The sequence below is a fragment of the Oncorhynchus keta genome, chromosome 19 (genome assembly GCF_023373465.1).
Source record: "Oncorhynchus keta strain PuntledgeMale-10-30-2019 chromosome 19, Oket_V2, whole genome shotgun sequence".
Classification (NCBI taxonomy): domain Eukaryota; kingdom Metazoa; phylum Chordata; class Actinopteri; order Salmoniformes; family Salmonidae; genus Oncorhynchus; species Oncorhynchus keta.
Genome location: NC_068439.1, coordinates 62,019,043 through 62,031,969, shown reverse-complemented (window position 1 = coordinate 62,031,969; position 12,927 = coordinate 62,019,043). Strand labels below are relative to the sequence as shown.

The 12,927-nt window shown below is 43.7% G+C and overlaps 1 protein-coding gene across 1 annotated transcript in view; it reads right to left on the bottom strand.

Annotated features, from left to right (window-relative positions):
* The window catches only part of galnt14 (UDP-N-acetyl-alpha-D-galactosamine:polypeptide N-acetylgalactosaminyltransferase 14 (GalNAc-T14)), a 116,298-nt gene that overhangs the window by 60,022 nt on the left and 43,349 nt on the right, over window positions 1-12,927 (bottom strand). Inside the window, exon 3 of the mRNA XM_052470972.1 lies at window positions 3,013-3,111. Coding sequence (XP_052326932.1) covers window positions 3,013-3,111 — 99 coding nt within the window. The remainder of the gene's footprint in view (window positions 1-3,012; window positions 3,112-12,927) is intronic.

Genomic DNA, 12,927 nt, shown 5'->3' with positions numbered 1-12,927 from the left:
ATGGAGAGTCCTTATGAGTCAGGCACAGGTCTGAGAGCAAACGGACAGTGACCTCGTCCAGGGTCAGTAACAGGCAGTGGTTATGCGTCATTCAGGCAGAGCTTTTTTTTGTGTGCCTGTTTTGTATGTTATTTTTGTGGCCTTTGTACCACTGTTGCCTTTGTACCAGATACAGTCTCTTACGATGTTCGTTTATCTCCTTTGGAAATTGGTCATTGAGACCGAATTTGGTCCCTTTAAGCTCCATTCCCCTGCTTTTGATCAGCTCCTTTTGTTGGTAGTGTTCAAATTTTGCGACGATCGGTCGGGGACCCTTGGTCTTGTCGCTCCGAACTCCAAGTGTGTACTCAGTGGAAAGCTACTTTACTCACAGTCTCTATAGAAAGTTTCAAGGCGCATTGCATGAATTCTGTGATCGTGCCCTCTGGATGATTGGATGCATCCTCAGGAATCCCAGAAAAAAAATGATTTTCACGCATGCTACGACTAGTAGCGTCTCCTTCATCACCCTGTTTTCCCTGAGTAGACAATACATGTGGATTTTTTACCTTGGCTGTGAGTGCCTTGTTTTCTCCTTGGAGTGTGAGAATTTCACTCTGGCTAAACTCCAAACTCCCACTCAGCCCTGCTACCTTCTCACACAACTATTCCAGTGTTGCATGGATTCCAGCCAGAACACTAGCCTCTACTTCAACGGTAAGTAAATCATCCATATCTGTAGATTAATCTGCCAAGCGGCACTGTTTCTTGACACACTGCTCGCTTAACCCGGAAGCCAGCCGCACCAATGTGTCGGAGGAAACACCGCCAAGCTGTTGACCGAAGTCAGCGTGCATGCGCCCGGCCCGCCACAAGGACTCGCTAGAGCGCGATGGGACAAGGACATGTCGGTCAAAACCTCCCCTTACCCGGATGACGATGGGCCAATTGTGCACCGCCTCATGGGTCTCCCAGTCGCAGCAGCCAGGGATCGAACCCGGGTCTATAGTGACACCTCTAGAACTGCGATGCAGTGTCTTAGACTGCGGCGCCACTCGGGAGGCCCTTTATTTTTCTACCCCCTTTTTGTCCCTAATTTCGTGATATCCAATTGAAAGTAAAGTTGGAATACATTGGCCAAAAAACTAGGATCGACTGGGAAATTCCTGAATATAACAACTCATCCAACTCGGAATCCAAAAGTGGGGAACTTGGGCCCCTTTCTAGAGCCCACAAGAAGGACGGCCGTGCCACCTTCCTATTCAAGTGAGCACAACAAGTTGAGTCCAAAAATATATTGTATGCTGCTGCATAAATGATGTAATATGCCAGTGTCACGTCTACTCCCCCTCTCTGGCGCTCGATGTCACCGGTCTACTAACCACCGGTCCTGGTAACCCATCATTACGTATACCTGCGCCCCATCATAAGGCACACCTGGACTCCATCACTACCCTGATTACTCCCCCTTTATCTTGCATCACTCTTCAGGCAGTATTGGTTATGTTTCACTGTCAGACATGTCTCTTGTTTTGTATTGTTCATTATTAGTAAACTCACTAACTGCACCTGCTTTCTGACTCCCTGCGTTGATGTAACAGCCAGGGAGATCTTTTTATTTTTTTATTTAACAAGGAAAGTCAATGAAAAACAAATTCTTATTTACAATGACGGCCTACCCCATCCAAACCTGGACTTCGCTGGACCAATTGTGCACTGCCCTATGGGACTCCCAATCACAGCCAGATGTGGTACAGCCTGGATTCAAACCAGGGACTATAGTGATGCCTCTTGCACTGAGATGCAGTGCCTTAGACCGCTGCACCACTTGGGAGCCAAGTATACTGTAGCCAAGGATGTAATACTAAGTGTATCTTGTGTAGTAATTTGTTAGCAGCCCATGTGCCTCACCCTAATAATTTGGTCCCTTTTCTCCTCATAACTTAGCCTACTGTTCTGACTTGGTGGTGCACATGTTTTAAAGAAATTCAATCATAGAATATTGTAAGAGCTTTCATTGTCTGCATATAAACTCCCTTTATTTATCCTACGGTTCTGACTTGGAGTACAGGAAGAATACTGTAAGAACGGCTCATGTTCTGAATTCTGTCGCTGTACATTTCAAAAGTGCTGAACAAATAATTATATTGACTACGTCCGTCCTAGCTCGCTCATTAATGTCTTAATCGAAATTATGGATTGCCTCTGTTGGAGTCTAGCTTGAAATACTTACCATACTAGAAGTAAATGATTACATGTATGAGGAATGTATATGGTGGGGTTAATGGAGGGTGGATAAGAACAAGGGGTTTGGAAAGTTACTGAGTGAGGGAAAAGGCAATCACTTGGTTGTGGTCATTGATAAGGGTTGCTGTGGATTAGTGAGAAACGTGGGCTGAGTTCAGGTCAGGTTAGATGAAGGCAGAAGGAACAGTTTTATTACACACATCACTTAACTTTCTGCCTAGCAACAAATATGCAGTGCTTAGATGTGCAAGGAGGAGACTCCGCCTAAAGGAGGGTATAAATGCTTGTGCTGGTGGAAACAAGTCTGTCTTTTTCAGCTGTTTGGCCCAGTGGGTGAATAAACTTGGTTTGAGCTTCACTAGTTGTCCGTGAATTTGACTCTGTCAGAACACCTCTTATGCGCTCGTCATCCCCTTAGTTTGTACATCTCAACTGTCAGTAGAAACCACGTTTGTTTAAGCAAGTGAGTCATATCAGCTCTGTTTAAAAAAATAGTAAATGAGGCTGAATGAACTGTTTTGCTGCCAGGCAAGGCTCCGCTGATGTCCAGGTGTAGCGGTGGTAAGGATTCACTCCATGGTGCCCGAAAAGAAAGCTCTGCTGTTGGGACAGCTTTATGTAGGCCCTAACAGTTTGTTGGCATCATTTGTCACCGACATAGTGCAATGAATGTATTGTTTAGTGTTGTGTCGTGGCGTTCTTGGCATTCATCACAGTTTTTTGTTTGTCCCCCCAAGATTTACATGCTAGAATTGCCACTGGTAACAGGGCAGAGGGATCTCTTACCTCCTGATGGTCCGTAGCAGAGTGGAGCGGGCCTCGTTGTGGAAAGTGATGACGATGGAGGTGGAGGGCAGATCTGGGTTATAATGCAATGTGGTGCATCTGATGGAGAGAGACACAAAACAATTCAGGAGACATCAGCCAGCAGGTCAACTCAGAACTACTCAAAACAGTTCATGTTGGCTTCAAAGTCAAAGTTGTGCAGCTATTGACTTTGTCTTTCTTTTTGACGGCTTCACAGTCTGTAAAACCAAGAGTCTCTTCTCCATCTTAGCAGTCTCTGATTGATATTCCAAAGTCAAAGACGAATAACAAAGCCAAGGACAGATAGACAGATTGTCCTGTACCTCCTGTAAACCGTTCAAAACGGCTTCATAATTAAGAGAACAGTGTTGCTAAGGGTAACTAGACAAAAGCTTGCTGTTGTGGGAGGAAGGACAGTACTATGAATATGTGATGAGAATGATAATGACAGCCATGCCAGGACAGAAACTTGAGGAGGTGCAGTTCTATAAATGATAGATGAGCAGAAGATGTCATTATTAAAACAGCATCCAACACCACAGCTACCTCTGACCAGACAAGGTGTGGGAGTAGCTCACACTGAGGTGGATGGCTGGTCATGGCTGGTGTAGTAGCAAATGTCTCAGAGGACACACACACACACACACACACACACACGGTTGAAGAGAGGGTAAGATGCTAATCCATCTGTGGCCAATATGGAGAACATCAACACTTCTGTTCAAATGACACCAACAACCAACACAGTAAACATTCTCTCGCTCTCTTGCTCACTCTCTCTCTCTCTCTCTCTCTCTCTCTCTCTCTCTCTCTCTCTCTCTCTCTCTCTCTCTCTCTCTCTCTCTCTCTCTCTCTCTCTCTCTCTCTCTCTCTCTCTCTCTGTCTTTAGCTCAAGGTGATTTGTTCAGTATTTCCAGCAGAGTGATAAGATAACAAGTCTGGCTTGTACTGAAAGACAGGCGATGGGGATGATGATAAAGTTACCATTGTTTTTTGCTGTCGTCAACACTACTGTTTTTGAGTCATTAAGCCATGAGTTTGATGTGCTTTCTCCTCAGCAGTCTGCTCTGTGTGTGCTGAGATGCACAGAGAAACATCAAGGGAGCTGTGTGCCAGACAGATAAGCACAGGAAAGAACAGCAAACAAACACAAACTGTAATTTCATATTTATTTTCAACTTGGCTTAAATCAAATTAGCCATTGCATTCAACAACTTTCCTGTTGCTTTAATAAAAAGTGCTTTAATAAAAAATGGAGTGCCCAATGACAAACACTGGATGTTTTTTCTCATCCTTTCAGAGCCTGGCAAGCAGATATTTTCTGTAGATCTTTTCTTTCTTTCTGGGGTGGCAGGTAGCCTAGTGGTTAGAGTGTTGGGCCAGTAACCAAGAAGTTGCAAAATCAAATCCCTGAGCTGACAAGGTAAAAATCTGTTATTCTGCCCCTGAACAAGGCAGTTAACCAACTGTTCTCAGGCTATCATTGTAAGTAAGAATATGTTCTTATAGGACTTGTCTAGTTCAATTAAAAAAAATAAAGTTTCAAATCCTGGGTGGTTGAAGAGAGACGTTGTCCAGATTAGCATGCATATGGTGCTGGAATCAATTAATATTTTATCACTGCTGTTTGGGAGACCACTTGACCAGTCTGTGTGTATACAGCCTCTGTTATTGAAGCCTTCTAAAAGTTTCATATGAGGCTGAGAGAAGCAGGAGTGTGGTGGGGTGGTCAGGCTGACACATGGACACCTGATGCCCATTGACCCCTGTCTGTATTTATGTCTGCGCCTTAAGGTCCTTCTGTACCTTTTCCCCTATCCCCCCTCCAGTGTTATTCTGAGGGTGGTACCGACTCGGCGCAGCCGACTGCAACTCCTGTCACCACATTTGCTTCGGGCAGAAAAACACTGATCGGTTGAGATGTACCTCGCAGATACTGTCAAGTCTGTGCTGTTCCTCTGGCACAGGGAGGCAGAGAGTGATTCTCAATAAGCTTTTCCCAGCTAGCCGAGCATGATTCATCCCCAATGCTGCCGCTCCTCTCCTATCTCTAGCTAAAGCCTACATCTATTCAAAGCTTTCTGCTTTCTTAACTCGTTTCAAGACAGCGTTATCTCAGGAGGCATATTCAGCAGTGCAGAGCCACAACAACAGTTTACCTCAGACACACACCTCTCAACACTGGGCCTTGAGAATCTCTTAAAATCTCTGGTCTCCTCTAGTTCACTTAAATGGAGCACAATGGATGTTCATATCACTTTGTGGGAAGCCTCCAGTAAACTAAACACTAGATACAGTCATGATGGAGGAAATGGCAACGTACAACAGAATCGCATTTAGTTCTGGCATATAAATAGACAGAGAGAGACAGAGAGAGAGAGATGTCCTCATGACCCTAACATCAAGCTATTTGCAATTTGCCTGCTCCTAACAACAACAGTAAGTAACAAGTAGCGCAGGTAGCCACATTAGAGAAGCTGTTGTTTAGATGTTGGCCGGGCAGGTGGGCGGGCAGGGTCAAAGAACATCCATCTCCTCTAACAGAGAATGCCTAAGTATCTGAATCTGCAGTCTCTATCACATACAGCTGGCAGGCACTGGACACACACACATATCAACGCCTCTAACCCCAAAGGTCAGCCTCAGGATCGGTTGTTCCATTCCATCTCCTGTAATATAGACAAGACTCTTTCGAGGGACTATCTGGGTGAGAATATTGGGTGTAGTGAGACAACCTGGGTCAAAAAGCAACACTAGCCACAGAGGAGAATAGGAGGAGACAGTGGGGGCTGTAGCAGAGCTCTCTGTGTGTGGATCCCTCCGAAGGAGAAGAGAGACAATCCTTGAGTGTGGATTAGTAACTGAAGGACAGAGGGACCCTGTAAGTAGTGAATAATCGGTTATTGTACTGGTTGTGTGTTTCTTGTAGTGCTGAACGATTAACTGAAATGCTGGTTATTTTCGTTTTTTTTGACCAATGGGTAAATTATTTAAACATTATTGAAAAAATGTCTGTGAGCTTAATGCACACATTACACAGTTTCTCAAGCAATAAATCAGATCAAGCCCGAACTGTGGGATGTAGTAGGGAGTTATAGTTTCCAACAGGCCAATATTCTACATAGTTTAGCGAGGAAAACATGGTAATTAATTAAAATGACCAGTGGCGACCCATCATTTAGGGCAGGTGGGGCAGAGCCTGTCACTCATGGGGACACTGTCACCTCCAAGTCTAAGGGTAGACCTCGAGAATTCAAGCCCCTTGGGTGCTGCCATATACTGTAGTTACATTAGAAGTGCCCGTCCAAGAAGGCTCAAGGTCATTGGACAGATAAGAATTACGTCAAATCACGTTATATCTACAGTAGCTTTGATTGGACTGATCATGTGAACATCATACTTTCAAAATCTTAGCTAGCAGTCATCATCATCAATCAAGTCGACAATCCACTGGCAAATCCTTTTAAATACTTGTCAAATGAAGAGAAATAATGGAGAGAAATTATAGATAAAACGCATCGGCCTTTGGACATAAATATTACACAACAAGTTGGAAATCGCAAATTCAACAATGAGTGGTTTGGAAGGAATCAATGGCTAACTGCAAGCATTGCAAAGCAATCATTAGCCTGCTATTCAGTGGAGTGTGTGTGTGGTCCCAAGTCTAAGATGAATGGTATCTTTTCCTAGTTTAAAATTACAAACATTCAACATTGGCCATGCTGTCAATGAAGCATGACTTGTGCCACACTCAAAACAACTGTAAACTCGGAACTGCAAAATCTGACTTTAGTGATTTCAAGACAAATGGGAACTCGGGAAAAACGAGTTCCGACTGGGAAAATGCGTTTTTAACTTTCATCCAACTCGGCATTGTAAATCGGGAACTCGGGCCTCTTTCTAGAGCTACGACTTGAAGATCACTGACGTCATCATGATTCAAACTTTTTTCACCCCATGTTCCCAGTTGTCTTGAAAGCACCATAAATCCGGAGATTGCCAGACTTTGATGACAAAGTTTGAATTTGCCCACGAAGGACCGCCACACCACTTTCCTGTTCACAGCACAGCACAACAAGGTCAGTCACAAAATTGTCTTGTATGCTGCTGCATAAATGATGTAATATGCCAGGGAGATATGTATACTGTAGCTAAAAAAATAATACTAAGTGTTTGTTGTGTAGTAAGCTGTTAGTAGCCCATGTGCCTCAGCCTAATAATTTGGTCTATTTACCCCTCTTGTTTTCACCTACTGTTCTGACTTGGTGGTGCACATATAGCCTATAACATGTTTTAGAGAAATGTAATCATCACATTTTTTAAGAGCTTTCATTTTCTGCTTATATGCCCTTTATTTATCCTAAGGTTCTTACTTGGTATACAGGGAGAACACTGTAAGAACGGCCCATGTTGTGAATTCTGTCGCTGTACATTTCAAAAGTGTTAAACAAATAGTTATATTGACTATGTACGTCCACTGATAGCCAGGTGTAGCAGTGGTAAGATGTTGGAACAGCTTTACGTAGGCCCTAACAGTTTTTGCCCCAATAAGATTTACATTCTAAAATCACCACTGACATTGACCATAATCCATTGCGTTCCTACTTACCCAGTCTGTGTGTTTCTTTTATGCCTGCTACCTTACATTAGTGCGGGCCAGACACAGAGAGGGAGAGAAGAGAGAAGAGAGAAGAATGCGTGATTTAGAGGGATAACTAACTGGTTGATAGTTGCTATTCAGCAGTTGTAAACGGATGCCTTATTTACTTTGAAGCACTACTAATATAGGGATTCTATCAGACAGCATAGGCAGCAGCTCTATAGAGATGAGATGAAGACTTGGAACAAAATTATAAAGTCATCAAATAAAAACGTTTTATATAGAAAAAAAAACTGAAATATTTTATTCAAGTAATGTGAATAAATGATGGTAATAAGTGACAAGCAGTAATGGGCAGTCACTACCATCATGGGAACTTTTATTCATTGTTTTATTCTGTGTTACAGCATCCAACACACATTATGCATAGTGCATTTAAGGTTCAGATAAATAATTGAAAACGAAATCGAAAACCGTGATTATTTTTTTATAATCAAACCGAAACCGAACCGATGTCAGAAAGCACTAATCGCTCAGCACTAGTTTCTTGTTCAACGTTAATACTGCAGGCACATTTAGTCATGATTCAGTCATGAATCCAGGCCACCAGGTCTGAGAGTACCAGGCAGCTCAACCCACTGCTCTCCCTTCCTGACATCAACGCCGCTCATCAGGATTTATTTTTGTTCAGGCGCATATGTGCGACATCCTCTCTCTGATGAGATTTGAGGATAGGAGAGCTCTCCTCTCCTAATCATCTCCTCTCCCTATCATCTCCTCTCGTCTCCCCATCATCTCATCTCCTCTCCCCATCATTTCATCTCTTCTCCCTATCATCTCCTCTCGTCTCTCCATCATCTCCTCTCATCTCCCCATCATCTCATCTCCTCTTCCCATCATTTCATCTCTTCTCGTCCTCCATCATCTCCTCTCATCTCCCCATCATCTCATCTCCTCTTCCCATCATTTCATCTCTTCTCCCTATCATCTCCTCTCGTCTCCCCATCATCTCATCTCCCCTTCCCATCATTTCATCTCTTCTCCCTATCATCTCCTCTCGTCTCCCCATCATCTCATCTCCCCTCCCATCATTTCATCTCTTCTCCCTATCATCTCCTCTCGTCTCCCCATCATCTCCTCTCCTCTCCCCATCATCTCATCTCCTCTTCCCATCATTTCATCTCTTCTCCCTATCATCTCCTCTCGTCTCCCCATCATCTCCTCTCCTCTCCCCATCATCTCATCTCCTCTTCCCATCATTTCATCTCTTCTCCCTATCATCTCCTCTCGTCTCCCCATCATCTCCTCTCCTCTCCCCATCATCTCATCTCCTCTTCCCATCATTTCATCTCTTCTCCCTATCATCTCCTCTCCTCTCCCCATCATCTCATCTCCCCTTCCCATCATTTCATCTCTTCTCCCTATCATCTCCTCTCCTCTCCCCATCATCTCCTCTTCCCATCATCTCCTCTCCTCTTCCCATCATCTCCTCTAACTCTCCTCTCCCCATCATCTCCTCTCCTCCCCCATCATCTCCTCTCCTCTCCCCATAATCTCCTCTCCTCCCCCCATCATCTCCTCTCCTCTCCCCATCATCTCATCTTCTCTCCTCTCCCCATCATCTCCTCTCCTCTCCCCATCATCTCCTCTCCCCATCATCTAATCTCCTCTCCCCATCATCTCCTCTCCTCTCCCCATCATCTCCTCCCCATCATCTCCTCTCCTCTCCCCATCATCTCCTCTCCTCTCCTCTCCCCATCTCATCTCCTCTCCTCTCCCCATCATCTCATCTCCTCTCCTCTCCCCATCATCTCATCTCCTCTCCTCTCCCCATCATCTCCTCTCCTCTCCCCATCATCTCCTCTCCTCCCCCATCATCTCCTCTCCTCCCCATCAACTACTCTCCTCTCCCCATCATCTCCTCTCCTCTCCCCATCATCTCCTCTCCTCTCCCCTCCCCATCAACTACTCTCCTCTCACCATCATCTCATCTCCTCTCCCCATCATCTCCTCTCCTCTCCCCATCATCTCATCTCCTTTTCCCATCATCTCATCTCCTCTTCGAATCATCTCCTCTCCTCTCCCCATCATCTCCTCTCCTCCCCCATCATCTCCTCTCCTCCCCCATCATCTCCTCTCCTCTCCCCATCATCTCCTCTCCTCTCCTCTCCTCTCTCCATCATCTCATCATCTCCTCTCCCCATCATCTCATCTCCTCTCCCCATCATCTCCTCTCCTCTCCTCTCCCCATCATCTCATCATCTCCTCTGCCTATCATCTCATCTCCTCTCCCCAACATCTCATCTCATCTCTCCCCATAATCTCATCTCCTCTCCTCTCCCCATCATTTCCTCTCCTTTCCTCAGCAGCATTCATTCTCGGGAAATGCTGAATGTTTTGGGACGGGATCTTTTATCCACCGTGTCTGGTCTGCACATCTATCACAGAGGCAGCCCAATAATAAGTATTCTCATCTCCCTTTCTACTTTAATGGGATTTTAAACATTCATTCAAATTCACAGCTGCTCAGCTGCTCTGTGGAGACTGGATATAGTGATTTATTAACGGAGACAAGTGCCGAGGAATGCCTGTCTTGATAGTACCTAGGCCATGGTCTCATTTGAAAAAGGCGCTCCCCTGAGTAGTGTTATCGTATTCATCTGTTAACTTCTTGGTGACAGGGAAGTGCCCAGAGTTAACTGCCTGCTACTCTGTCCCATATGCTAAGATATTTATATTATTATTAGTATTGGATAGAAAACTGTTTGAATGATGTCTGTGAGTATAACAGAACTCATATGGCAGGCGAAAACCTGAGAAAAATCCAACCAGGAAGTGGGAAATCTGAGGTTTCTATTTTTTTTAACTCTTTGCCATTCCAATATACCGTGTAAATCGGGTCATATTGCACTTCCTATGGCTTCCACTAGATGTCAACAGTCTTTAGAACTTTGTTTGAGGCTTCTACTGTGAAGTGGGGGTGAATGAGAGGGGATTGAGCCAGGTGTCTGGCAGAGTACCATTCCATTGCTTTTCTACAGACATAGGAATTCTCCAGTTGGAACATTATTGAAGATTTATGATAAAAAACATCCTAAAGATTGATTCTATACTTAGTTTAACAAGTTTCTACAGGCTCTAATGGAACTTTTTGGAACTTTTCGTCCGACGTTCGGCTGGACCTGCATGCGCGTTTGGATTTGTTTACCAAACGCCCTAACAAAAGAAGCTGTTTGGACATAAATTATAAACTTTATCGAACAAATCAAACATTTATTGTGGAACTGGGTTTCCTGTGAGTGCATTCTGATGAAGATCATCAAAGGTAAGTGAATATTTATAATGCTATTTCTGACTAATGTTGAGTACACAATATGGCGGATATCTTTTTGGCTGCTGTGTTGTCTGAACGCTGTACTCAGATTATTGCATGGTTTGCTTTTTCTGTAAAGTCTTTTTGAAATCTGACACAGCAGTTGCATTAAGGAGAAGTATATCTCTAATTCCATGTATAACACTTGTATTTTCATCAACATTTACGATGAGTATTTCTGTAAATTGACGTGGCTCTCTGCAAAATCACTGCATGTTTTAAAACTACTGAACGTAACGTGCCAATGTAAAATGAGATTTCTTTTATATAATATGCACGTTATCGAACAAAACATACATGTATTGTGTAACATGAAGTCCTATGAGTGTCATCTGATGAAGATCATCAAAGGTTAGTGATGAATTTTATCTCTATTTGTGCTTTTTGTGACTCCTCTCTTTGGCTGGAAAAATGGCTGGGTTTTTCTGTGAGTTGGTGGTGACCTAACATAATAATTTGTGGTACTTTTGATCTAAAGCCTTTTTGAAATTAGACACTGTGGCTGGATTAACGAGAATTTTATCTTTAAAATGGTGTAAAAATACTTGTATGCTTGAGGAATTTTAATTATGAGATTTTTGTTGTATTGAATTTGGCGCTACCGTCCCACATATCCCAGAGAGGTTAAGTCACAGTTTGTTAAATGACCAGCAAGAGTTCTTCCTCGGTTTGAAAAACACGAGCCAGGGATATTATCAATACAACACTAATACTATATTTACAAATATTTATAATAGGAGAGTTTAAAACTATGCTTTCAGTGACACAGCAAAATGGAGTCTGCAGCATGGTATTTTTCCTTTCATTATTGCCCCATCTAAACTACCATATATGTCAATTATATTCCAACAGAGAATTATGAATTCAAAATCTACTGGAGCAAAGCCTGATTCGTTCTGCAAACACTGATCTTCATTCTGCTCTTTGAGTCTGACTATAGCAATAGAGTGATTGACATGTTTTCACAGGTCTCTGCAGTGCTTTGTGTGTGAGGTCCCCCAGTCAGTGCACCACTTGAAAGCCAGATTGAAATGAATATTACCATGCATTTCCCCAGCCTTGGAGTATGACTATCTCTGTAACTCCTACCTACCTGCCACGCAAAGAAGTGATTAAAATCTGCCAAATCAAAGAAGCTTTGAACAATAGCAGCCTTGGTGCGCTTCCTGGCTGTGAGGCCCACGTTAAATCTCTCCTCTGCGAGAGAGGAGAGAAAAGAGAAAAACCAGCTTATGAAAATGCAGGCCTACCCCCAGAACGACACTACCTCAGTAAACCCGCGCCAACAGGACTCCAACAGTCTGCTGCTGCAGTATAGTAAGCTCAGTGAAAGGACTGCATCTAATTGAGGAGAGAGACAATCCTGTTGAAGTGATGGCACACTGGTACGGGGCAGCAGAGAATATACTATGAGACCCATAGTTTCAGGCACAAGTATTAGTCCAGTTTCATTGCTGATGTGAGCAACATTAGATGAGATGTACAGATCATGGTAGAAGAACACGTCAGTGATGTTGAGAAACTAGGGCATATAGGCAATGTCCAGTAGGCAATATTCCTATATACTGTATAACAGCAACGTGAGAATAATCTGATAAGGCTTGTGGAGGAGGAGGAGGAGAGGAATATATAAACTAGTGTAGCTGCTGTGTATGCCTCTGGCTTTCTGGGATAGCAGCCGCATCTTAGTGCGCTGCACAAAAACCATCAGTCACTTCAGCCATAGCCCAGAGTGTACTTTACATACAAGGCTTTCTTAAATAGCATGCACACAGCATATTACTAGGCACTCTGTCAGACACAACAGCTGTGAGGGGACTGGGAAGGGAAGCAGCGTATTGCTGCTGGTGGACTTGGTGAATTTTCTGTAGGGAAGACAAATGTGTCCTTGCGAAGCGGAGAGAGAGTTTTTCTGGTTGGG